At 37.6% G+C, this 27,195-nt stretch overlaps 1 protein-coding gene across 2 annotated transcripts in view; it reads left to right on the plus strand.

Annotated features, from left to right (window-relative positions):
• The window catches only part of LOC150094569 (integrin alpha-9-like), an 806,800-nt gene that overhangs the window by 168,804 nt on the left and 610,801 nt on the right, over positions 1 to 27,195 (plus strand). For both annotated transcript variants that reach the window (XM_090411876.1, XM_090411877.1), the window contains exon 7: positions 12,468 to 12,575. In XM_090411876.1, the coding sequence (XP_090268002.1) occupies positions 12,468 to 12,575 (108 nt within the window). The remainder of the gene's footprint in view (positions 1 to 12,467; positions 12,576 to 27,195) is intronic.

The following is a 27,195-nucleotide window of genomic DNA, read 5'->3' on the forward strand; positions in this document are numbered from 1 at the left end:
AAAATTCAGCATATTTCAGGATTTCCAACTCTGCACAAAAAAAACCTGCCTCTCACTCCCTCTCACTACTCACACCCTCTTTATACAGTTTTCAGGAATGACCTCTGGCTCTCCCCCGATCTCCCACTGTTTTCTGTAGAACTTCTCCAGCATTAATCCTATAACAACCCCTTACCAACTTGCAGGTCTCTATCATATCTCCCCTCTTCCTCCTCTCCACCAGACTCTGCAAATTACATCTTCTCAATCTTCCCTCATACTCAACATTCCAGAGGTCAGAAACTACCTTAGTCAGTTGCCTTTGGACCCTTTCCAACATCTCTTCATCCTTCTAAAAACCAGGTGACCAAATCTGGGCACAATAGTGCATGTATGCCCTAATAAGCCTTATATAACAGAACAAGAATGAATCTCCTTAGTTCTACACGTCAGTGTTCTCCACATCATTCCCAGAAGCCTTTGTGTTGTCTTCACAATTTTGGCTATGTGGCCTCTAATTTCAGATCCTTATCCACTATCACCCCTAGATCTCTTATTTCTTCCACCTCCAACAATATATCCTCACCAAGCATAAATTCTGCATCCCATCTTTATTTTCCAAATTTTAAACCCTTACATTTTGCAACATTGAACTTGCATCCCCAAATCTGTGCCCAATCACTCAATTTATTCAAGTCTTCACTACTCTTCATGGTTCGTCCCAACTTTGCATCATCTGCAAACAACTGAATTTCTCCATTCAAATCTTCACCAATATCATTAATATACAAGTTAAACAGTAATGGCCTTAAAACAGATCCCTGAGGGCAATTCACTAGTGACTTTCCTTTTCCTGGATATCGCTGCCATACACAACTTGTTGATACCTATCAGATAGCCAGTCTCCAATCTAATATCCAACTCCATTTGCTCTACTTTGACTATCAATTTATCATGAGGTACTCTATCAAAAGCCTTTGCGAAATCCAAGTATATTACTGTGTATCCTTTTCCTGTGTCCAAGGAAACAGTATCCGGAGAGTTCATCGAAAGGCAATTCATCAAATGACAATTCGTCGCAAATGCAATTCATCGAAAAAGCAGTTCACCGAAAATTTAAAATTTTTGGAACTGTTATGAGAAAATTGATCCATTTAGAACAAAACCTGAACCATGAATAAGGAGATTACAATGCTACTTTCATAGGGAAAAATTATAGAATAATATAGTTCGTATAGTCTTTCTTGTCCGATAACTGTTTTATGTCTGTTCATGGGACTGATTTGCCTGTTTCCAGAAGAAAAGCCCAGCCATATCTATATTATGCCTGCTAACTTACCTTTAGCAGAACAGGACTGATAAAAATTATGCGTAAATGGGATCCAACTACCCAGGTCTTTCTAACTGAACGACTTCGTTTTTCCGACTGAACTATGTGGGCTTCATTATTATTATTGCTAGTAGTAATATGCGACTTCAATACAGCAATTATTATGGGATGAATTTTACTCAGATTCGCTATTTGAAACTTTTACAAGAAAATGTCGAACCGTTCCAGTTTTCAGTTCAGCTATGTTCGGGGTGACAAAGAAATGATGTGTCCATTATGTACTGTATTACAAAAACTCTGTGACTTAAATGGCTTAGTAGAAGTTGTTGGTACAAGAAGCTGTCTGCATGGTTCAGTTTTTGTTCTAAATGGATTACTTTTACCATAACATCATCGGTGAATTTTCGATGAATTGCATTTTCGATGAATTGCCCTTTCGATGAATTCGTTTTTCAATGAATTTTCCTGTAACCCAAGGAAACAGTCAGTTTATTGTAATAAGTAAGTAGATTACTTATAGACTTCCACATGACTAGCTGTTAAATAAACTGAAACAGATGGGATTGGATAACAGGGTTCTGAGTTGGATCAGCGACTGGCCGTCAGAGAGTTGATCCAACTCAGAACCCTGTTATCCTGTAACCCTGTGCTGCAGGGGTCCATTTTAGGACTGTTAAATTGTGAATGAAGATATAATTTATAATACTTCATTCATATTTAACATAATCTGCCATATCTTAAGCAAGACTTGTTTAAATATTATTTGTTAGTCTCTTGCTTAAAATTTGTTATTCATGTATTTTCCTTGAATTTTGTCGGTTATTATTTAATTATGTAATTTTAGAATATGTCATAATAATGAAAAGGCTCTGTATTAAATTTCATTTATTTTATTACTTTATTCCTTTAATAATATTATAAGAAATTGTATATATGTAGCTTTTATGTGCCTTATGTGAACTGTGATATATGTTTTTTATTATTGTAAATGAAAGTGAAAGTAAATTTAAGGAATTCTGCTAATGAGATTTGATTGGTCACTGTCAAGGAAATGGAGTTATTTTTAGGTAGTGCGTGATTGGTATGTGGAGTACTGTATACAAAGGGAGAAGCAAGTTGTTATGAGCTGAATTGGTCAGAACCGGATTTTGGTGGTGGGAAAGAGGAGAACAGAGTTAATTCGAAAACAAAAGTAAGATATAAGGAGAAGCCTTAGAGACAGCATAGAGATAGGTAGTGAGTGGCAGAAGGGGAATTAATATATGCCGAAAATCGACTAGGAAAGGACAAGGAATTAATAGGCATTCTGAATTACTTCTATGGGAGTTCTGATACTACGATAAATTCCAGATGGTTAGTGGAAGAATAGTGCAGAACTGAAGTTAATACATAGAAGAAAATAAGGAATTAGTAGATAACTTAAAACAAGTGCATCAAGACTTGAATATTTCTGTGTCCATAATTCAGGTATTATAGTGGAAGATTTCTTTGAATTGTGTTGCTATAAAGTATAAGTCAACAAGAATTTCAAATGTGCCTATGCGAATTCGCTGTGTAAAAACTGTTGCCCGGTAAGAATTGTCCTTTCTATAACCTGTGTGAAGTAATAATTGTTAACTCCGTCGGACATGTTTTCACCTTGGCTGTAGATTATATCAATTAATCGTTGGATGTAAGATGTATTGAAGTACTTTGCCTTCAAAATGATAAGCACTATGTTGATCTCTTAAGTGTTAACTGACTGAGAGAGAATATAGAAATATCTGTCATAAGATTAGCTATTGTTACATTTGGAAAGTTAAACTTTTAAGAACTATTTTCAATCTGATTGACTTAGCATAAAGAACTGAAGGATGAATGTTTGTTAGTTAATGGATTGTAATTGTTCTGAATACTTTGAACTAAGCTGATATATTTATGATTTGATTCATCTAATTGGATAGAGAGAAATATGTGAAAGAAATACCAATGTTTTAAGAATTAAGAATTGTTAACATTAGTCATAATCCTCAAACCTAATTGAGAAGTTACTAATGTTTGAATGTGAATTCTTGTAATTTTTCGGATAACTTTTGCAGATAGTTATACTTGATTGTATATGTTGTACTATTCTACATTAAATGCTTACTTTTGTTGAGTTAAACTTAGCGTTCGTCTGATTTTCTTTCATTGCACCGCTCATAAAATTAATCGGACCTTTGCGGAAGCCTTAAAAGCTATTAATAACCTCGGCTGAAGATAAAGTGATAATATAAGTATAGTTGATGATTAATTCCTGTATATTATTTAGACTAATCTGAATATAGGGTGGCGCAGTATAATATAAATTTCTTTATATTCACATAAGCATCAATCAACAATTAATGAATAAAAACGTAATTTAAAGAGGTAAAGATAAGATTCACAAACCAACAAAAATGGAACAGTCAGTTAGGTAGGACGTTCCAACAAGGACCATTGTTGTTGTTCAATTTGTATATTAATGTTATTAGGATGGATTTAACTAGTGATATGCAGCTATTTGCAGATGATGCAAAATTGAGGAGAGTAATGCAGAGTCAAGCAGATGTTTATAGCCTTATAGGAGAACTTGAATAGATTGCATGAATGGGCAGGTAAATGGAACTATCAGTTCAATATTACTAAGTGTAAGGTTTTGTGATTTGGTAAGCAACGATGGGATGCAAAATATGCACTTGATGGGGAAACTTTAATGGAAGTATAGGTGCTGAGAGATCTGGGAGTTGGAGGTGGACAATGACCTGAAATTCAGGAGTCACATTGCACAAGTTGTGAAGACATCACATCAGATGATAGCAATGATGTGGAAGACTCTGAGACAGAAATAATGAGGTTATGATACCATTGTATAAGGTCTTGATCAGACCCCATATGGATTATTGTGCACAGATTTGGTTGCCAGTTTTCATTGTGATGAGGACATGTTGGAAAGGATCCAGAGAAGTTTCAAAAAGGTGGTTAGTGGCCTCAGGAATGTGGAGTATGAGGATAGATTGAAAGAATGTAAGTTGCAAATTACAAAGCGTTGTGAATAGGAGGAAGAGGGGAGGATATGATTGAGACATATAAGCTAGTCACTGGTTGTTATTAGCTTGACATGAGATTTTTCATAGAATGGAGAGGGTAGAACAAGAGGTCATCGCTGGAAACTCTATAAGGAGTGAGGAGCAGGTTCTTTGCATGGAGAGTAGTTGGTGAGTGGAATGCATTGTCTGAGTGTGTTGTGAATGTAGATACATGGAATCATTTTAAGGCACAGTTGGTTGGATGAGCATTGTTTGCGATAGTGTGTAGCTGCCACAATGAGTATATAATGACAATGTCATTGATATAAATGTTAAACAATGCAGATACCAGTAATGAACCCTCTTAGACTCCACTAATAACCTTCTGCTCCTTGGGACAGCTCCCACACATACACACATGCACGCACACACACAGCTCTCTCTGAACATCTATTAGACAGTCAATTCCCAATCCAGTTCATTAACCTGATATTTAAATCTATGCATTGTAACTTAAATATCAACCTATATGGTACTCTCCCAAATGCCTTTGGAAATACCACCCTTGTACAAAGGCTTTATCTTAACCTCCTTGTGGTGCACCTTTCTTATTAGCCAGACTCATTGAAAAACCAAGTTAGTGGAGCGGTCAGTTCTTTAGTGCATTTTCTTAAAACCCATTGCGAAATCCCATCTGGTCTCACTGCTTTATTGACATCCAGAGTATTCAGTATTTGAAACACGTTCTCCATCTGCACTCTAAACCTCAAACCTGCCAAATCCCCCAAGTATTGAAACACACTTCTGGATGAAATAGCTGAACATATTCATTAAACAACTCCACCATATCCTCTGCATCAATTGCTCTACTTCCATCTTTGTCTAAGAATGCCATTTTTTCATATTCATTTCTCCTACTGGCCACATAATGAAAGAATATATTAGATTCCAAAGAAAATCCTTAGGATTTTCTTAGATCTCAAGACCAACCTCCTCATATTCACATTTTGCCTTTCTTACCATACTAGTCACTTTCCTGATCTAAATCATATTCTTTATACATCTGCTCTGCACCCTTCTTTTTAAATTTCTTTCATAACTCCTTTTTCACCTGCAGTTCCCGTTTTTGATATGGTTTATCAGACGCTTGAGAGAAATTGTGTTCTTTTTCATTCAATTCATTCAGCCATTGCTGCTAATAAATATTTCTTCTCCAGTTCCCATACACTGAAGTTATCTTGTCCCTCCAATCCTCCATCAATGGTACTCCCCTCCAGTCTAATTTCTAAGATTATTATAATCATCTGGCTTATAATTCCACATAAATTCCTCTCTTTGATACTTCCGAATCTATTCATTCTCCAAGTCAAAACACACCATGAACATTCAGTCCAACGGGACACAAATGCCATCTACGTTACAATCAGATATTCTGATGCTATGACAAAATCCAAAACTCTTGTCTCATGATCATACTACAACATGTTGCCTAAGATACTTTTCACTCAAGAATTCCAGAAATTCTATTCCCTTACTACTGCATGCAGTTTCCTCTTTTGAGTTTATAGTGCTGTACTTAAAATCTCCTGTAATGATCATTCTTTTTCACTCATCAAGCTCAACTTCCTAAACATCTTCTGCTTTTCATCCTCTATGCTCTTTTGCTAACAGCAACACTCAAGTAAATAACCTGTCTTGCCCACCTCATACAATATGCTCACAAAACCATTAGGTCATTACCCTCCACTCTGTGAGCACATAACCCATCACTTATCATAAGCAATACTTCACCACTCCTGTCTATATATCATTTTCTGTCACCCAAGTCTCAGAAATTATGATAATCTTTGGACAAGCTGATGCTATCAGCACCACCGATTCTTTTCCTTTAATTTCTGATACTCCTGACATATAGTATAAAGAAACATCAATGCATTGCTAGCATTTCTATACCAGTCATTATTCTCTTGAGACTTGAATGGATTCTGCATTACACTGTGTGTGTTCCCTTATCTTTCAAGTGACTACTCCCACAAGAAGCCATTCCATGACGACATCCACCGTGATAATTCTAGTTTACCTATACTAACATTCTTGCTTTTTCGGTGAACAATATTCTCTCCAGATGGGTACATTCATCCTCATTCACATGGAAACTGTCTCTTGCATATATTTGTTTTCTGTCTTCAAATGCACTCCAGGAATCTCCATAATCCAAGCCCTACTTTCTACACATTCTTGCTGTCTGATGCTCTTCTTAACTCTCCATTATCATGTGGGTAACACACTCACTGTCTTTTCTCCCTGTCTTCTGCCATACGGCCTCATCATTCATCTCAGATCTCTCGCCACTCAAATTATGTTGCCTTTCAAGCCATTCGTACCCACTGTCGCAATCATCCCATCTGCACTTTCACCTTGCTTAATTGCTGTACACATACTGTGTGTAGTTTCTCCAATCAAACACTTCTCTAGCATTCTGTGTTACACTTGACAGATCATTGAATTGATATACATCACTCCTCTTACCGCTCTGTTCCTTTCTTGCATCTCTATCTCTCTTTTCTGACACTTTCTCTCCTCGTTCTCTCACCTATTTGTCTTCCTGTTCTCTCTCTTTCTGGTTCCTGCACTGTCTCAACTTCCTCACATTCCTTCTCTTACCCTGGTTCTTTTTCCTTCTATCAGTCCCATAAATATCTCTCACTCCTACTCTCATTCACCTTACATCCGTTATTTCCAGTTTCCTAATCTCTTCTTTCATAGTTCAAAAATTCAATTTAAAATTGACACATGAGGATTGAGTTTCTTAACTCAATCCTCATGTGTTCTACTTTACTTTTCTTTTAATGCATCTCTCTCTCCAAGCAACTTGCTCTCACTCAACATTCATCTTCCCAACCAGCAAACCTACTATACTCCCTAATTTTATATTCTTATTCGCATACTGCTCGGCTTCCTTGCTGTCGATTATGCTACCTGTCTCTCTCTGTCAAGTCTGTTATGCTGATTTCAGTATCACCAAGTTCTTTCCATTTTCTACATTTTAAGCAGACACACACTCCCTGGTCTCTCACCTGCCACATTTCTAACTGCCTGGATGCAAACAAGCTGCAAGCACTGCATACTGTAACATATTGATGAACTGAATTGCATCTGCCACCACCATTATTAAAACCCAGGAGCACAGAGGATGGAGACCAGGAGATGTTTAGACAGTTAAATTTGGCAAGTGCAAGAAGAATGATTGTTATGGGAGATTTTAAGTACAGTAGTATAAATTGGAGAGAGGTAGATGCATGTAGCATAGGGGAATGGAATTTCTAGAATTCTTGAGCGACAAATGTCTTAGGCAACATGTAACAGAAGGAACAAGAGGTTCTAGAGTTTTGCATTTGGTTATAGCATCAGAAGAGTCGATAATAACTAGGATGACTTCTCTCCCACCAGTTGGAGAGAGTTACCATATGGTTTTGACTTGGAAAATTAATAGACATTCAGGAGTATCAAAGAGACAGGAACTTATGTGGAATTATAAAGCAGGTAATTATAATAGTCTTAGACATCAACTTCGGGAAGTTTCAGTGAGGGAGGAATTGGAAAGCCAGGATATCATTAGTGTGTGGGAAATTGTGAAAGAATATTCGTTAGAGGCAATGGTAAGTTGTATACCACGAGTGAAGAAGAGGACACAATTTGGAGTAAAGTGGATGACAAACAATATTAAACAGGAATTGCATGCGAAAAAGAGGCTATGGAAGAGATATAAGGAGACTGGTGAAGAGAAGATGCATGAAGAATATGAGACACAGGCCAGAAGAGTGACTAGTGTAGTAAGGAAAGCGAAACTGGAATATGAGAGGAGATTGGCCCTATGATCCAAGGAAAATCCTAGGGAATTTTTTTAGCTATGTGACCATTAGGAGGAGAAATGACTGTGGAAGAATGATATTTGTGGGATAAAAATGGGAATAAAGTGACTGATTCAGAGGACATAGTGGAATTGTTCAATGAACACTTTATTGGAGTATTTCATCCTAGAGGAGTCAGTTTTAATGCTAGAGAGATAGGGCTGGTTCGAGGTTTAGAGCTACAGGAGGAGAGTGTGTTTCGGATAATGAGTACCGTGGATGTCAGTAAAGCTTTGGGACTGGATGGTATTTCACCACGAATTTTGAGAGAATGTGCTAGGGAACTGACAGTGCCTTTAACCTGGCTTTTCAATGAAAGTCTGGCTGCGGGAAAGGTGCCCAGGGAATGGAAGGAAGGTAAGATAGTGCTATTGCATAAGGGTAGTAAGAGACTGGAAGTGTCTAATTATAGGCCAGTCTGTGTGTCATCAGTAGTTGTTAAGATCTTGGAGAAAGTAGTGAGGGACCGTATACAGCATTGGGCTGATGAGGGTAATGTTATCTGTGAGAGTCAACATGGATTTGTGAAGGGGCGTTCTTGTTTTAGCAATATGCTAGCCTTTTATAATAAAGTTACAAGAACATTAGATGAGGGAAAGTCATATACTGCCATTTTCTTAGACTTAGCGAAGGTGATATTTAAGTTTCGGCACATGGGTTTGGATGTCAGATTGGTCAACTGGATTCAGGATTGGCTGTCTGATAGGTATCAGAGAGTTGTGCATGGTGGAGCAGTTTCAAGGAGGTAGAGAGTTACAAGTGGGGTCCCACAGGGCTCAGTACTAGGATCTATATTGTTTAACCTTTATATCAATGACATCTCCAGTGGATTGTAAGGGGATATTCAGTTGTTTGCAGATGATGCGAAGCTGGGAAGGATGATTAGTAATAGTGCAGATGTGGTAGCCCTGCAAGAGGATTTGAATAAGCTAGATAGATGGGCAAATGACTCGGGGTGGTCGGTTTAATGCAGCAAAATGTAAAGTCTTGAGGTTTGGGAAACATCGATGTGATGCTGCATTCTCTATGGGAAGAGCTATACTGGAGTAAGTAGGGGAGACAAGAGATCTGGGGGTTGATGATTGATAGAAACCTGAAATTTTAGAGATATATTGCAAAGGTTTGAAGGTAATGCAGAGGATTGCTGCAATTATGAGAAGGACACTGACCTGCAGAGATAAAAGGGTTATCATTCCGTTGTATAAGTATCTGATCAGATCACAGTTAGACTATTGTTCTTTGATTTGGTCACCAGGATTTGAAGGGGATAAATTAACCATGGAAAGGATACAAAGACGGGTGACAAAGATGGTTTCAGGACTGTACAAGGATAGTTATGAGGATCAGCTGAGGGAATGTGGACTGCAGAGTTTGGTGGATAGAAGAAGGAGAGGTGATATGATTGAGACTTTTAAACTGTTGAGAGGTGGTTACAGGGTTGATACTGGGGAATTCTTTCACTTGGTGGAGCAGCAGGAAGGAGCGATGACAAGGGGCCATTCCTGGATAGTACAAAAGAAGCTGTGAGCAAGAGGATGAAGAGTGGTTTCTTTGCGTGGAGGGTGGTTGAATCGTGGAATGCATTGCCTGATGGAGTGGTGAGAGCAAGAATGGTCAATGAGTTTAAGGAGTGGTATGATAGTCTTTGTGTTTCTTAGAGGGACCTCCTCTCGATGAATCTTGACAGACTGTTCTTAGGAAGGACCTCCCATGATGAGTCTTTTGACTCCATGGAGGCCTGAATAATAATAATAATAATAAAAGAATACTAATAAACTATAATAAAACATATGTTCAAGTACAAACTCAACAAGAACACAAACTGTGATAAATTTAAAGCAGAGTCTAATAGATTATAATGAAAAGTTATATTTTTTGACAGCCAAAAGGCTGCTGTGGGTTCAAATCCTGTTGTGGGGGATGTTTGTGATTGTCTATGAAAAATACTAGTGGTAGCGATTGACAGTAGATGGCATTGGTGTAGATGATGCAGTTGGTGAATGAGTTGAGAGATGGAGAGTTGTAGAGTAGGTGCCCTCCCTCAATGAGTCTTGGATTCCCTGGAGATGTCAAAATAAAAAAATAATAATAATAAAAGTTATTTTTTTTACTCCTACCTTGTAACACATTTAAATATAACTTTTCCCTTCACAACTTCAACTTTTGTTTGCTAATTTTTAGGTTCATAACTCCAAATGTGTGCTCAATATTCCAAGATAAGGCACCATTGGTATTTGTACGAGGGTGGTCTGAAAAATTCTCGGCCTTGACCATAGATGGCAACACTATCTGCAAGATTTTTTTTTCTAAGTTGGTACATCTGTTATAAGCATCCATGTGAAATTGCTAATCATTCTATCAAACAGTTTGTTTTATAAAGTTGTCTGTATCCCTTGAAACGGATAAAACTGAATATCGTGCGGTTATAAAATTCTTTGTAAAAGAAGGTTTAATGGCAAAAGAAATTCATCCAAAGTTCATAAAAGTTTATAGGCACTCATCTCCTTCATTTTCGACAATTAAGAAATGGGCTGCCGAGTTTAAACGTGTCTGTACCAGCCTTGAAGATGATCCATGTGAAGGATGTCCAAAAAGTGTAACAACACCAGAAATCATTGAGCAAGTGCACGATATGGTTGGATGATGGGTGAATCAACGTGCATGAAATTGCTGAGACTATAGGCATTTCAAAAGAATGTGTAGGATATATTTTGCATGAAAAATTGCAAATGAAAAAGCTTTGCGCAAGATGCCATGCTTGCTCACAGCAGATCGAAAACATACTTGCATGAAAATCTTTGAACAGTGCTTGTAGTGTTTTAGCAAGAATAAAACTGATTTTGTGCATCAATTTATTACTATAGATGAGACTTGGATTCACATTACACACCAGAATCCAAACAGCAGTCAAAACAGTGAACAGAAACCAGTTGTTCAGTGCTAAAGAAGACAAAATCGGTTCCATCAGCAGTAAAGGTCATGGGATCGTTGTTTTGGGATGCTAAAGGTATTTTGTTTATTAATTATCTTGAAAAGGGTAAAACAATAACCTTGGAATATTATTACAATCTTTTAACCAGATTAGATGGAAAAATTCATGAGAAAAGACCCGGTTTGCAGAAGAAGAAAAATCATTTTTCATCAGTACAGTGCACCTGCCCACAAAGGTGTTTTGACAATGGGAAAATTAAGGGATCTGAACTATGAATTGTTGGAACATCCATCCTATTTCACAGATTTGGCTCCCTCTGACTTCTATCTTTCCCAAAACTAAAACTCTTCCTCACCGGTCAGCATTTTTCTTCGAATCAAGAGGTGATTGCAGCTGTAGAGGGGTATTTTGCAGATGTTACCGAGAACCATTACAGGGACGGGATAATGGTGCTGGAGCATTGCTGGAATAAATTTGTTAGTCTTAAGGGAGATTATGTTGAAAAATAAAAATAATTTCAAAATTATAAATTCGTGTTTTCATTGTTAGGCTGAGATCTTTTCAGACCACCCTCGTACAGTGTCAGCAGTTGTATAGGTGAGTTCTCAGTGGAAAGGGACACCTAATGTTTTTGAGGCCTTTTCCACTCCAAACTCAGTGGAAAAGAACGCTTCGGTTGCAATGAGTTTGTTCAAGGAAAGGATAGAGGCATAAATCAGCTCAAGTACAGAAATTCTGTCCTGTGTAGAGATGTTTAGGCAGCATTGAGGTTCAGGGAATTATTCTTTCCTCCACTGAAAAACAGTGGAGGAAAGCATTCTCCACACAACCATAGTTATGTGGAGAATGCCTTCGGTGGGATAATAATACTGCTGCAATTATTTATCATTAAGTCATGTTGTCAGGAATGAAATAGGTAATATGGGAAAATCAGATTAAAGAATAGTGAATCCATTGTTTTTCTATGAAGACTGTTTTATGAGAAGTCTTTATAAATTAAGGTGGCCCGACATTGCGTATTATCTTGCTGTTCATGCTGATGTTCTGATTAGGTTGCAGAAACTGTTTGCAACCATTTTCAAATGTAGCACATTTAAATTATAGTATGAATGAGTCAGGATTGTATTTGAATTAAATTATGCTAACTGCTAATAATTTACAAACTTTTATTTTTAATATCAAGGCAATTAAAGAATACTAAATTTAAATATGTAAAGATTATTATTGATTTTTCAATATTTGTGTGTGTCCAAATGGAGGTCTGGTTTTAATAACATATATTCACACAGGAACTATTATTACGTATGAAATATCCAGTGGTAAACTGGGCCAACCGAGCATACCAAGAGCTCCTAAAACTCTCAATGGAGTAAATATACCAGAAGATATTTATATTGGTAAGTATGATATCTTGCAGTCATATGATTAAAAGGTGATTTAATTTTAATTGCTATTAAAATAAAATGATGTATTGATTGTTATGATGATTGCTGTGAAACTGCATATGTAGATTAAGCTTTCAGAGGAGCACCTGGGTTAGAGGTGTATACAATGATTTGGATTTGGCTCTTTTAATTGATAGGAAATATAAGTCCTTTTATTAACCAAGATTTACTTCCTAAATCTTGGTAGATAAAAGGTTCCTCGGAATCGCACCAATACCAGAGAAGATGCAAGAGGCAGCATGCCTAAGATAGTATGGCCACGTGCTATGTAGCTATGGAGATTCTGTGGCAAAATCGGCCATGAGGCTTAATGTCGCCAACCAAAGGCACACGTTGGCTTGATTGTTTAACTGAAGACATGCACACAGTTAATATCAACAGTAGAATTGCCCAAGACCGTGCAATATGGAGGAAGCAGTGCAGACGAGCGGACCCTGCCTTAAAGTGAAACAAATGCTAGGAAGAAGATCAAGATCTGACAATTCTTCAAGATTTACTTCCTATCAGGAAGTAAAGCTCTATAGTTTTTCCTTTCTTTCATGCTTACACGGTGATCAGAATACATTATGGAAAATTATGGAGACATCTATCATGTTAGACCAAAACTTTATTTAATATAAATCAAAATGAAAACACTCAATATTTCGACCTTCATATCAAGGTCATCATCATCATGGAGCATACGCATATGTACAGAGAAAAAAGCTACACTACACAATCTACATGGTTTGCTAAACTTACTGATCAACTGTTCCAACAATCATTGACCTGACCTCTGGTGAAAAAAAAACAAAAAAAAACATAAAAATGAACACAAGAGACACCAGTATATACATGTTAACTCATATCACCACCTATCGCAAAAATTTGGAGTCATTAACACCCTTAAAACAGAGCTATAACAATTTGCTCTAATCAACAAGCTCTTAAACAAGAATTTAAGATGATTAGCAACACATTTATAAATAATGGCTATAACAAAAATACTGTTAATAAAGTTCTTCATAAAACTTCATCAAAAAAGAATTTAGATTACACTAAAATCATAGCCATCCCATACATTAAAGGGTTATCAGAAAAAATCAATAGAATTCTACACCATTATAATCTCCATGCCATTTTTAAACCACCTATAAAATTAAAAAAACATATTTTGATCCTCTATGCCCATTGGCACATCCTGGAGTTTATTGCATCTACTGCACCTGTAACTTACCTTATATTGGTGAAGCTGGACGTACAATCCCTATACGTAAAAAAAAAAAAAACATTAAATATAACAATTTTGGTGAAGCAGGACTCTCTGATCATGCTCTCAACACCTTACACCAAATTGACTGGAAAAGTACCTGCTCTTTTTTTTTTTTTTAAATATATATATAATAAACATGTTGTTCTCCAGCCCAATTTAATTTTGTAACCTAATAGATAATAATAGGACTCTAGCTTTGATGTAGTAAAGTTTTTTTTAAACCAGAGGTCAGGTTAATAATTGTTAACGGTTGGTCAGTAACTTTTGCAAACCATGTAGATTATGTAGTGCAACTTGTTTCTCTGTATATATATGTGTCTTTGATATGCAGGTCGAAATGTCAAGTGTTCATTTTGGTTTATAAACTAAAGTTTTGCTCTAACACGAATCTGCTCTAAAGTTGTCTCCATAATTTTCCATAATGTACTCTATAGTTTTTAATTAAATTGGACTTCAATTTTAGGAGAAAGGAAGTTATGATATCCTTTTGAAAGTCTCTGTTTAGGCCAATATTAGATAATCATTCAAAAATTTGCTCAACTGAGTTTAAATTCTCTACAGGCATCCTCATGTGAGTTGGAGGAGTATAAGGAATTAAGTAAATTTGTTTTGGTGACAGTATGTTGATATATGATACTTCTATATATCTCTTGCCAGTTCTACTTCTTTTCAGCTATATTTCTGAAGTTGATGGTGCTGAGTTTGTTCCAGTAGCTAACTCTTCATTATTTTCCCTGGTTCCTGATGAAAAGAATGCAAGGGGGGGGGATGTTTAATCAAGCACAATGTCCTACCGAGCATGACATTTCTTCATCTTCCATCATTTTCTTTCATGGAACTTTCTGTCTACTTGATAACGTTCCTTTTGTTATTCTCACACCTTGGCCCAGATTTCAGGTTCTTGCCTTCAGTCATATTCATTGTCTTTATCTGCTCTGCCACTTTTAGTACATAGTCACAAATCAAATACAGATTCCAGGATATTATTTATTACACATTTGATATTTATTAGACAGCAAATTACCCATCCAGCTTTTTAATGTATTATCCATCCCTTGTGGACCCCAATGTTAAAAGCCAGTTTGTCACCTAGTAATTTGTAAGGCCTTCAAAATTTTAAAATCTTACCTTTGCAACATTAAATTATTATTATTATTATTATCACAAAATCCCCCATGGAGTCAAAGACTCATCTAGGAGGTCCTTTTATCATACACACAGCTCATCATATCTCACCTTAAACACACTCAAATTCTCTGCAGACACCACACTCTCAGGCAAGGCATTCCAATCATTCACAACTCTGCATGAAAAAACCTACTTCTCACTTTATTACTCACACCCTCTTTATACAGTTTCCAGGGATGACCTCTGGTTCTTTCCTGATCTCCCACTGTTTTCTATAGAACCTCTCCACCATTAATCCTATAACAACCCATTACTAACTTGTAGGTCTCTATCATATCCCCCCCCTCTTCCCCCTATCCACTAGACTCTGTAAATTGCATCTTCTCATATTCGACATTCCAGACGTCAGAAACTACCTTAGTCAGTTACCTTTGGACCCATTCCAACATCTCTTTGTCGTTTTGAAAACCAGGTGATCAAATCTGGGCACAATAGTCCATGTGTGGCCTAATCAAAGTCTTATACAATGGAACAAGAATCTCCCTACTTCTACAAGTCAGTGTACTGTGCATCATTCCCAGAAGTCTTTATGTTATCTTCACAATTTTGGCTATCTGCTATCACCCCAAGATCTCTTATTTCCTCCACCTCTGACAATATATTCTCACCAAGCATAAATTCTACATCCTATCTTTGTTTCCCAAATTTCAAAACCCTCCATTTTGCAACATTGAACTCGCATCTCCATTCACATGCCCATCACCCAATTTATTCAAGTCTTCTTGTAAGGCCACAACATCTCTTCACAGTTTGTGCCAACTTTGCATCATCTGTAAACAACTGAATATCTCCATCCAAACCTTTGCAAATATCATTAACATACAAGTTAAGCAGTAATGGCCCTAAAACAGAACCCTGAGGCACACCACTAGTGACTTTCCTTTTCTTGGATATTATTCCCCCATACACAACTTGTCGATACTTATCAGATAGCCGGTCTCCAATCCAATGCACTAATATCCAACCCCATCCACTCTAGTTTGACTATCAACTTATCATGCGGTAATCTATCAAATGCCTTTGTGAAATCTACGTATATTGCTGTGTATTCCTCTCCTCTGTCCAAGGAAGCCGTCACTTTTGTAATAAGTAAGTAGATTACTAAAACATGACCTCCCTTTAGTAAATTCATGCTGTTTATCAAAGATAATACCATTGTTGACAACCCAATTCTGGATCCTAGTTCACAGGCTTCTCCATCAACTTAACCACAACACCTAACACACAGATATGCCTATAGCTTGATGCTTGAGTTCTATCACCTCCTTTATGAAGTGGCACAATCTTGCCTTCCTTCCACTCCTTAGGAACTTGACCCAGTGCAAGAGTGATATTAAAATAATATGTCAAGGCAGATATTAACTCCCTGTCATATTCCTTCAGAATTCATGGTGATATATTATCAGGTCCCATAGCCTTATTAACATCTAGGGTGCTCACCTCTCCATACACCTTTTGCTCACTTACAATCAGCCTAACCTCCCCATCAACTGCTCTCAATCTCTCCATGAAGTCACATTGACAAGAATGAAAGACCTTTATCAACTGTTCATTAAGTATCTTTTTATGTTAGGCCCATATATGAGAGATTGGCTGGTCAACCTATAGTACTTTAGTACTGTATATGGGTAGTGGGATGGGAAAGGAGAAACTTGTTGACATTTGATATAAAAGCCCGTATATTGTATTCCTTGGGAAATACATCAGGGTGAAGACTGTACCACAGTACGGTAGTAGGAGGGATGAAGGAGGAGGAAAAGAAACTTGTTCTGTGGGTTTCACGATGTACTGTGAAGGGATGCTGGGCAGTGGCTGTACGTGTTCCAATGGGTATAGTGCAGAGTGGGAGAATTATTGATGCTGTTTCAGATGAGCATTTTCCATGAAAATCTTTGTAGAATATACAAATTGCAGAGTCTAAACATCTGTGTGAAAGAAGGGGGAGTGAGTCGGTAGGAGATGGATCCTTTATCAGTCTAATTGCTCTCCTCTGTATTGAGTCAAGCATTTTGAGGGAGCTTTTAGAAGCCCCACTCCAAATGTGAGAACAGTATTCGATAGCTGGGTGAATTTGTGATTTGTATAAGGTTAACAGCTGTTTTGAAATGAAGTAACGTCTTGTGCAAAAGAGAAAGCCTAGTTTTTTGGAAGCAGAGGATGCAATGGTTGTGATGTATTTATGCCAGGAGAGGCCTGATGTCATGGTAATTCTGTGAAGAGAAATTTCATCTTGTGTGGGAATTTGATTGTTATCAAAAATGATACTGGAGGAAAATGGTTCTTTTTTTGTGGGAAATAAAACAGAACTGGGTTTTCCTAGCATTGAAATTGACGAGGTTATCTGAACCCCATCGGAGGATGTCTTGGAGGTTTGAATTAAGGGAAGTTGTGGTTGATGTTCTGTGGGTTGAAGTGAGTTGTGTAGTTAAGGTTTATCAAATGAAAAGAAGGAGTGCAGTGTGCTGTCATCTGCAAAACTGTGTATTGCGTTTGAGGTCAACTGAAGTAGGTCATTGATATACAGAAGGAAGAGGGTCGGTAAGTGAACTGAACCTTGTGGGACCCCAGCATTAGTTGGATGGTGGGAGGATAGGGAGCCATCTACCATCACACATAATGTGCATCCAGACAGGAAGCTGGCAATCCATCTGCAGAAGTCCAGAGACAGTCCAAATGATGGAAGTTTGCTTAGTAAGCCTTTGTGCCAGACCTGGTCAAAGGCTTTAGAGATATCAAATGCAACTACTTGGGATTTGCCAAATTTTTCCATGGCATATATCCAGAGATGGGTGATATATGAGAGCAGTTCACCTGTTGATTGGTATCGACGGAATCCATACTGGTAGTCACTTAATAGCTGGGTACCTTCAAGGTAGAGTAGGAGTATCTGCACAATGTCTTCTGCAACAGCTGTCCTTTTATCATCTTCTCCAATTAATGTTATCCTTCCATAATTCTTCTTTTTTTTTTTTTTGCTGGCTATGTATCGAAAGAACTTCCTAGGGATTATTTTTGGCTTCATTAGCTAACTGCTGCTCATGCCTCACTTTTGCTACCCTTACCAACCAAGTCATCCACCTTCCCTGGTCTTTGTAATCCTCACGGAATTGGTTATTGTCACTTATGCTGCCTCCATAATGCCCTTTTTCTCTGTGTATTGCATGCTTAATCTCTTCATTCATCCATTTCACACCTACCTTATTTAACCTTCTCACCCTTGGAGTATAAATTTTAGACATTGCTTCTACTAAATAGTTCTTGAATATCCTCAAAACTGTATTGATCTCTTTTCCAGCTAACTTCTCATTCCATGCTACACCTGCAAGCTGTCTCCTGAGCTCTTCATAATCACCATCCTTGTAGTTTGACATATACCCTTTTCTCACAGAGGTCCCCACGCTACTGGCCTGAGGACCTTCTGCTCACTTCATAGTCACTCTCACCAAATGGTAACCAATCCACTTAACAACCCAGATAGTCTGCAAAATGAACTGGACAGAAGACAGCGCATTCAGGGGTAATAGGGATGGTGGTGGGGGTAATATGTTATGGCACATGTAGCTGACAGAATATTATTATGTGACACTTCCAAAGACTCATCGAGTTAGGGTACCTACTCTACAACTCTCTGTCTCCACCACTCAGTCCATGAACTACAACTACACTAATGCCATCTACCTCCCACCACCACTAGTATTTTCACAGACAACCACAAATATCCATGCCCACAGCGGGATTCGAACCCGCAGCTTTTTTGGCTGTAGAGTAGATATGCTAACCACTTGCCAACCAGGCTGGCACAAGATATCAATTGTTTTGAATTTGGTAGTAAAGGATCTAATCATGATCGAGATGTCATACTTGCTGCCACCTAGTGATAGTGACCATGTAGTTCTGACTTAAGAGTATGACCAGGCATATAGAAGTCCAGGCATATAATGCAAATAATTATAATCGACTTAAAATCCAACTTGGGACAGTACAGTGGATGGAAGAATTTGAAGGAAGAGAGGTCAGTACTGCATTGGAGTTAAGAAACATTTGATATATACAGGGTGTTCGGGATAAATTTGACAGTTTCGTAAGGAAAAAGAAAATCTTCTTTGTATCTATTAAATTTAATGAATTGACAAAAAAACATTACAGGCAGAGTTAATTACAATACTATCAACAAGATTTACTCAAAATAACCACCATTAGCATCGATCACAGCTTCAATTCTGCTTCGGAACCTCGAACAAGCTGATGCTACAGTCTCCCTGGGAAGGGCCGCAAAAACTGTTTTAATTTTATCCATTAACTGGGCTTTTGTATTACTGGAAGTGCGATTGGTGTCTTTTTCAACTGCGCCCCATACAAAATAATCCATGGGGTTAAGGTCTGGGGAGTTTGGAGGCCAAACATTTGGACTGGTGAAGTCGTAGAAATTTTCAGACAACCATTTTTGACTTTTCCCAGAGGTGTGGCAAGGGGCCGAATCCTGCTGCCATACATACGGCCTACCATTGGCTACCCTTGTTATCCAGGGCTTGACTACAGTTAGCAACTCCACGAACAAAGCCCGAATTCCAATGCCAGGGTTCTTCAACACCTGTTTCTGCAGATTTGCGAGGAATTCTGCTGTATGAACGCAATCAGATCGTCTGCTAGGGATCTTTCTTCTTGCTACATCCTCGTAGTCACCATTGCAAGTCTCTAGTTCATGCCTGATTGTTTTTACTGTATTCAGGGAGCATTGGGCAGCAGTCGTAATATCCTTATTTTGATGGCGGGCACGAATCATCATGATACAAGTTATTCTCTTCCATGATTCAGGTGGGTTCCAGCTATCCATCCTTTCTGACATCTTGTATATGAATGAAGAAGGGTCCAAACTTTTAAATGAAGAGAAGTGTGTGTTAATACATGTAACTTACAGAAAAATATAATTAATTATAAATATGTCAAATTTATCCCGAACACCCTGTATATATAAAAGATAGTGATCTGGAGTAAAATGAATCAATCAGTTAATCAAACAGCAATTACAGATGAAAAAAATTATTATTATTTGTTATTACACCCTCCATATTGTTGATGGACTCATCATTGAAGGTTCATTCAACTCACAACATATTTATTATACTGAAATTTAAAATCCTTAACACTCCTTGCATTATTTTTATTATTATTATTATTTGACACCTCCAGGGAGTCCAAAGACTCATCAAGGGAGAGTGTGCCAACAGCATCGAACGATTGGTCCCCTTCCAACTACTAACCGTGCTCAAACTTAACTGAGCCATTAGTAGCAGAGGCTCTATCAATCGACCAACCTTTGCCGGCAATTAACAACACATTCTGGTAATACATTCCATTCACTGACAGTTCTCCATGTAAAAAATCTACTCTTCATGCCCATCTTCACCACAAACTTACATAACTTCTGGGGAAGGCCTCTAGTTCTTCCCCTTTTGCTTTGTACTCTTTTTATAATTCCTTCTGGATTAATCTCCTCACTGACTTAAATGTCTCTATCATATCACCTCTTTTCCTCCTATTCACCAAACTCTACAATCTACATTTCTTCAACCTGTCTCCATACTCCTCGTATTGTTTTAGTCACTTGTTTCTGGATCCTTTTCAATATTTCCTCATCACAGTGAAAACTAGGTGACCAAATCTGAGCAAATAGTACACATCCTTATTTTTCTGCACTCCAAAATGCAACATCTTGCACTTATTAATATTAAAACTAAAACACCACTCCTTTGTCCAAGTCAAAATTCTATTCAAATCTTCCTGAAGGGGAAAAAAATTAACATCAGCAGTGCTAATTACAATTCTCCTGAACTTTGCATCATTAGCGAACAACTGAAGATTCTCAGTCAGTCCACATCACATATCATTAAACAAGTTAAATATCAAGAGACCAATAACAGAACCCTTGGACATGCCACTCAATACCCTCCTTTTGTGAGACAAGTTAAATATCAAGAGACCAATAACAGAACCCTTGGACATGCCGCTCAATACCCTCCTTTTGTGAGACACTGCTTCATCATACATAACTTGTTTTCTGGTTTGCTTTTTAGAAAAGTTGTTGATTATTTTTTGGGTTATTATGAGTTTATATTCATTTAGTAAGACTGTTTCTTCTTTATACAAAGAATTTATATAATGCTTATATAAATGAACATTTATATAAAGAAAGTGCTTAAGCCTTACTTCATAGACCTAATCCTAAACGTAACGACTGTTTCACTATTCCAAAAGTTTGGGAAATTTTTATCTTCAATTGTAAAGTAAGTATCTCTTATATATTTTAATGTAATTAATTTTAATTTCAGCTCAGTAGTCCTGTGTACATAGAGAGATTCCAATTTAAGGATGTGTGCTACTGTTTTCTAATTCAATTTCTATTTTTATTCAGTAATTGTACTGATGATGTCTTATGATGCATAAGATGAAATATTTACATAATGAAAGTTATTTTACTGTGTCTTGCATGTTATTCTATAGTTCGACACCTGAAGTGATGACTTATGTCCACTAAGAGTGGAGACTTTGGAAGGCAGTGACACAAAGGTTTTGAAAGCATATGGTGTGAAGTACAAGTGGCCAAGACAGGATATTTAGTGGGGTGTTGCTATAAACCAGGGAGCACAGACAGTGGGGACCAGGAAATGTTTAGGCAGTTGAGCTTGGCCTCTTCCCTGAGTCAATTACTGCTTATACTGGGAAGAGGAAAATGCAAATAGTAAGAAGGGAATAGAATTTCTGGAATTCTTGAGGGACAAATGTCTTTGGCAACATGTAATAGAGGGAACAAGAGGTTCAAGAGTTTTGAATTTGATCATAGCATCAGAGGAGCTGATAATAAGTGAGATCACATCTTTCCCACAAGTTGGAGAGAGTGACCATATGGTTTTGACTTGGAAGATGAACAAACATGCAGGTGTATCAAAGAAAAGGGAACATATATGAAATTATAAGGCAGGTGATTATAATAGTCTTAGGTATCAACTAGGGGCAGTTCCATGGAGGGCACAATTGGAAGGCCAGGATATCATTAGTACTTGGGAAATTGTAAAAGGTTATTTGTTAGCAGCAATAGTAAGCTGTATTCCACGGGTGAAGCGCACACAATTTGGTGTAAAATGAATGACAAACGATATCAAACAGGAACTGCAGTTGAAAAAGAGATTGAGGAAGAGATATAAGGAGAGGGGGTGGAGGACAGATACACGAAGAATATAAGACGCAGGCCAGGAGAGTGACCAGGATGGTGAGGAAGGCAAAACTAGAATATGAGAAGAGATTAGCACTAAGATACAAAGAAAATCCTAGGGAATGTTTTAGCTATATGGCCAGTAGGCAGAGAAACGATTGTGAAAGAATGACATTGCAGGATAAAAATGGGAATAGAGTGACTGCTGCAGAAGACATAGTGGAGTTGTTCAATCAATACTTTACTGGAATATTTTATCCTGGAGGAGGTATTAATACTAGAGGAATAGGGCACTCTCAGGTTTGGAGGTGCAAGAGGAGAGTGTGTTCCAAATATTGAGTACTCTGGATGTCAGTAAAGCTGTGGGACTCAATGATATTTCACTAGGAGTTTTGAGAGAATGTGCTAAGGAACTGACAGCTCCTTTGACCTGGCTTTTCAGTAAAAGTCTGGCTACGGGAAAGATACCCAGGGAATGGAAGGAAGGTAAGATAGTATCACTGCATAAGGGTGGTAGCAGACTGGAAGTGTCTAATTATAGGCCTGTTTGTGTGTAATCAGTTAATCAGTAGTTGTTAAGGTCTTGGAGAAATTAGTGAGGGACTATATACAGCATTGGGCAGATGAGGGCAATGTTTTCTGTGAGAATCAACATGGATTTATTAAGGGGCACTCTTGCTTTGCTTTAGTAATATGATTGCTTTTATAATAAAGTGACAGGAGCAGTTGATGAATGAAAGGCATATACTGCCATTTTTTTTGGATTTTGCAAAAGCGTTTGACAGGGTGCCACATGATAAGCTGATATTTAAGTTGCAGCACATGGGTTTAAATGTTGGGGTCAAATGGATTCAGGATTGGCTCACTGATCGGTATCAGAGAGTTGTGTATGGTGGGGCAATATCAAGGAAGCAGAGGGTTACAAGTGGGGTTTCACAGGGCTCAGTACTGGGACCCGTATTGTTCATACTTTATATCAATGATATTGTCAATAGATTGCAAGAGGACAATCAGTTGTTTGTGGATGATGTGAAGCTGGGAAGGGTTATCAGTAATAGTGCAGATGTAGCCCTGCAAGAGGATTTGAATAAATTAGACAGATGGGCAATTGAATGGGTGTGTCAGTTCAATGCAACAAAATGCAAATTTTGAGGTTTGGGAATCCATCGATGGGAGGATGCATACTCGATTGGAGAAGCTGTACTGGAGGAAGTAGGGGAGACAAGAGATCTGGTGGTGATGATTGACAGAAAACTGAAATTCAGGGAGCATATTGCAAAGGTGGTGAGGGTAACTCAGAGGATTGCTGCAATACTGAGAAGGCCGCTGACCTGCAGAGATAAAAGAGTTACCATTCCATTGTATAAGACCCTGATCAGACTACACTTAGACTATTGTTCTCAGATTTTGTCCCCAGGATTTGAAGGGGATAAATTGAATATGGAAAGAGTACAGAGACGGATAACAAAGATGGTTTCAGGACTGTACAATATGAGTTATGAGGATCGACTGAGGGAATGTGGACTGCAGAGTTTGGTGGATAGAAGAAGGAGAGGTGATATGATCGAGACTTTTATACTGTTGAGAGGCAGTTACAGGGTAGACATCGGAGAGTTCTTTCACTTGGTGGAACTTCGGGAAGGAGCGATGACAATGGGCAATTCCTGGAGGTTACAAAAGGAGGCTGTGCACTAGAGGGTGAGGAATGGTTTCTTTGCATGGAGGGTGACTGAACTTTGGAATGCATTGCCTGAGAGAGTGATTGGAGCAGGAACAATGAATGGGTTCAAGGAGTGGTATGATCAACTTTGTGTTTCCTAGAAACGACCTCTCATGATGAGTCTTTTGACTCCATGGAGGTCTGGATAATAATAATAAACCTCTGATTCTTTCACTTCCATTTCTCCTAATATTCACCTCTCTTCTAAATATTGCACAACGTCATATACAGCATTATGATATACACTGGTGAAGTGCTCATTCAATGATTCCACTATATCATCGCAGTAGTCACTTTGCTGCCATGGCTGTTGACCAGTGTCAACCTGCAATAATTATTTTTCTTCTTGATTGACATGCAGCATGAGAATTCTCTTGAATTAATCTTGGCCTGACTAGCCAATTTCCTCTCATACTACACCTTTTTCATTCTTTGCCATGCTCATTATTTTCATAGCCTATACTTTATACTCCTCATGAATCTGAATGCTGCAAATTGCCTTTTACCTCCTCCATAACATTTTATTTTCCAACACAGTTTGCTTAATTTCACTGTTCATCCATTTCACGCCTATTCTATTTACTCGCATAATTCTTAACATGGAATTATACTTTGCGTGGGTATCATTGTGTCAGATATTGCCTTCTGAATTCCCATGTGTTGTCAACTTCTTTTCTGCACAGCTCATCTACCCAAAGTATTGATGCTAGTCTACTGTGGAGCTTCCCATAATCACTCACCTTATAATCCACATACAGCAATCCCTCGATTAATGCATCTCTGATTAGTGCGTTTTCAATTAGTGCATCATTTTTGTTCTATACCCAAATTTTATTAGTGCGCCTCTAAAATTCGATTAGTTGCGCCTATATGCATCTTAAAAATAAATGTTAGCGATTTTAAAAATTTTCTATCTATACATTTTTTATGTATAACTATTTTAAAAAACACTCATCAAGATGAAATAATTTAATTATCGATTTAAAATATTTTACAAAGTTATTTTTAATGGCATGCTACGCTATTTCTAGGTACACTATGTTCTAAATTTACCACCAAAATTTATGTCGTCTGTTAATTACATAGCACTTTGATGATCATATCTCGTGCCTCCTTTGCAATTGTGTTCCTGACTTTTTTTTTTTTATTTCAAACTATTTTCCAAACCTTTCATCATACGTAAAGGAATTAGTGAGAAAAAAAGTGGAAATGTGAAAAGGTTTTGAAAAATCATCTCATTGGAAGAAAAACTTGAAATAATAAAGAAAAATTTACAAGGCAATTTCAGAGAAAAGATAGGAACATAAAATTGCTCTTAAAATAAGAGCAATTTTAAGCAAAGCTGCTGTGAATACAAAGAGCATTCGAACTCAAAGTAACATAATGAGTGAATTAGGGAGACTTCTTTCTACATGAATCGAAGATTGCAACCAAAAACGGATCCTGCTAAGCACTGAGCTTATTAAATCAAAAGCATTAACTCTCTTTGCAACCTTGAAAGAAAGAGCTATCAATGATTGAAAAGGAGAAAAATTCCACGCTTGTGCTGGGTGGTTTGAGTGTTTCAAAAAGAGAAATAGCCAACATAATGTTCTAATCACAGGCAAAGCTGCAAGTGTAGATAGCGAGGTGTCTGCAAATTATCCAGAGATTTTGAAGAAAACTGTGGAAGAAGGGTGCTATTGTGACCAACAAGTATTTAATGTCGATGAAACTGACCTTTTTTGGAAGTGAATGCCTTCTAAGATTTTTCTGGCCAAATCAGATGTTCGAAGTTTATTTTTCACTCGGTTAGACTATAATAAATTTAGTTTAATCCTTTACCCAAGTGTAAACAAAGAAAGTTTGCACCTGAAGTATCTTCAGGACTGAGGCAACTCATATTAAAGGTGGACCAAGCTCTCATGACTCCTTGTCTTGGTATCTTCCATAATGCAACACACATCTCCTTGCAGACATGTATAATGCTATGCATTAAGGGAAGGGCGACTACCCAGATTGGTTTCGACCTTTATTGAGGTGTCGTCAGTGGGAGCCAGAAGTGGTGATACTGAGGCAGAAGCAATGGAGAGGTCATATTTACTTATATGAGTTGCGAAAAGATGTACCACCTTATTATTAATTTACTCTGGATTTAGAGAAAGATGTTGGAAGTTTATTTTCCACTTGGTTAGACTATATTAGAAGTGCCTGGTAGCTTGCTCCACCTTTGCCACGAGTTGCCTTGGTGTTGCACTACTTACTGGATAAGATAGTACAACACTATATTTAGTCCTGAAGATATTTTCAGGCGCAAACTTTGTTTGCTCTCACTGGGATAAAGGATTAAACTAAATCTATTATAGTCTAACCTAGTGATAAATAAATTTTCAACATCTTTCTCTAAATCCAGAGTAATTTTTTAAAAAAGGTGATAAACCTTTTGGCAACTCCCATAGGCACAGATGACTTGCTACTGCTTCTGCCTGGTATCTCCAGCTCTGGGCCTGGCTCCCACTGAAGAGACCTCAATAAAGGTCGAAACTAGTCTGGGTAGATGGCCAATCCCTTTAATGCATAACAGTATACATATCCACATAGGAAATGTGTTTTGCATTATGGGAGATACTGGGTTAGAAGTGCCTGGTAGCTTGCTCCACCTTTGCCACGAGTTGCCTTGGTGTTGCACTACTTACTGGATAAGATAGTACAACACTATATTTAGTCCTGAAGATATTTTCAGGCGCAAACTTTGTTTGCTCTCACTGGGATAAAGGATTAAACTAAATCTATTATAGTCTAACCTAGTGATAAATAAATTTTCAACTTGGTTAGACTATAATAAATTGAGTTTAATCCTTTACCCAAGTGTAAGCAAACAAAGTTTGCACCTTAAGTATCATCAGGACTAAGGCAAATCGTATTAAAGGTGGACCAAGCTCTCATCATTCCTTGCAAATGATTTTAGAGGCTTTTCAAATGAATCTAAGTTAGTTAAATCTCATTCTGAGAAACTGATTGATTCTGACCTGCTGAATTTAAGTGCACAGCAGGAAGAATACAAAGAAAATTTAATCACTGCTAAGCCCAAAGAGATTTCACAATAAAAATTTGAAAATATTTTTTGTACAATTGAAGTTTTTAAGCAGCAATGCTCAGAGACCGACCCTGATGAAGAGAGAAGCAGTAAAATTTGCAGAAGACCCTGATGAGTAGAGACAAT

This window comes from Typopeltis vanoorti, chromosome 22 (genome assembly GCF_054136105.1).
Source record: "Typopeltis vanoorti isolate ZY-2024b chromosome 22, IOZ_Tvanoo_1.0, whole genome shotgun sequence".
NCBI classification, from domain to species: domain Eukaryota; kingdom Metazoa; phylum Arthropoda; class Arachnida; order Uropygi; family Thelyphonidae; genus Typopeltis; species Typopeltis vanoorti.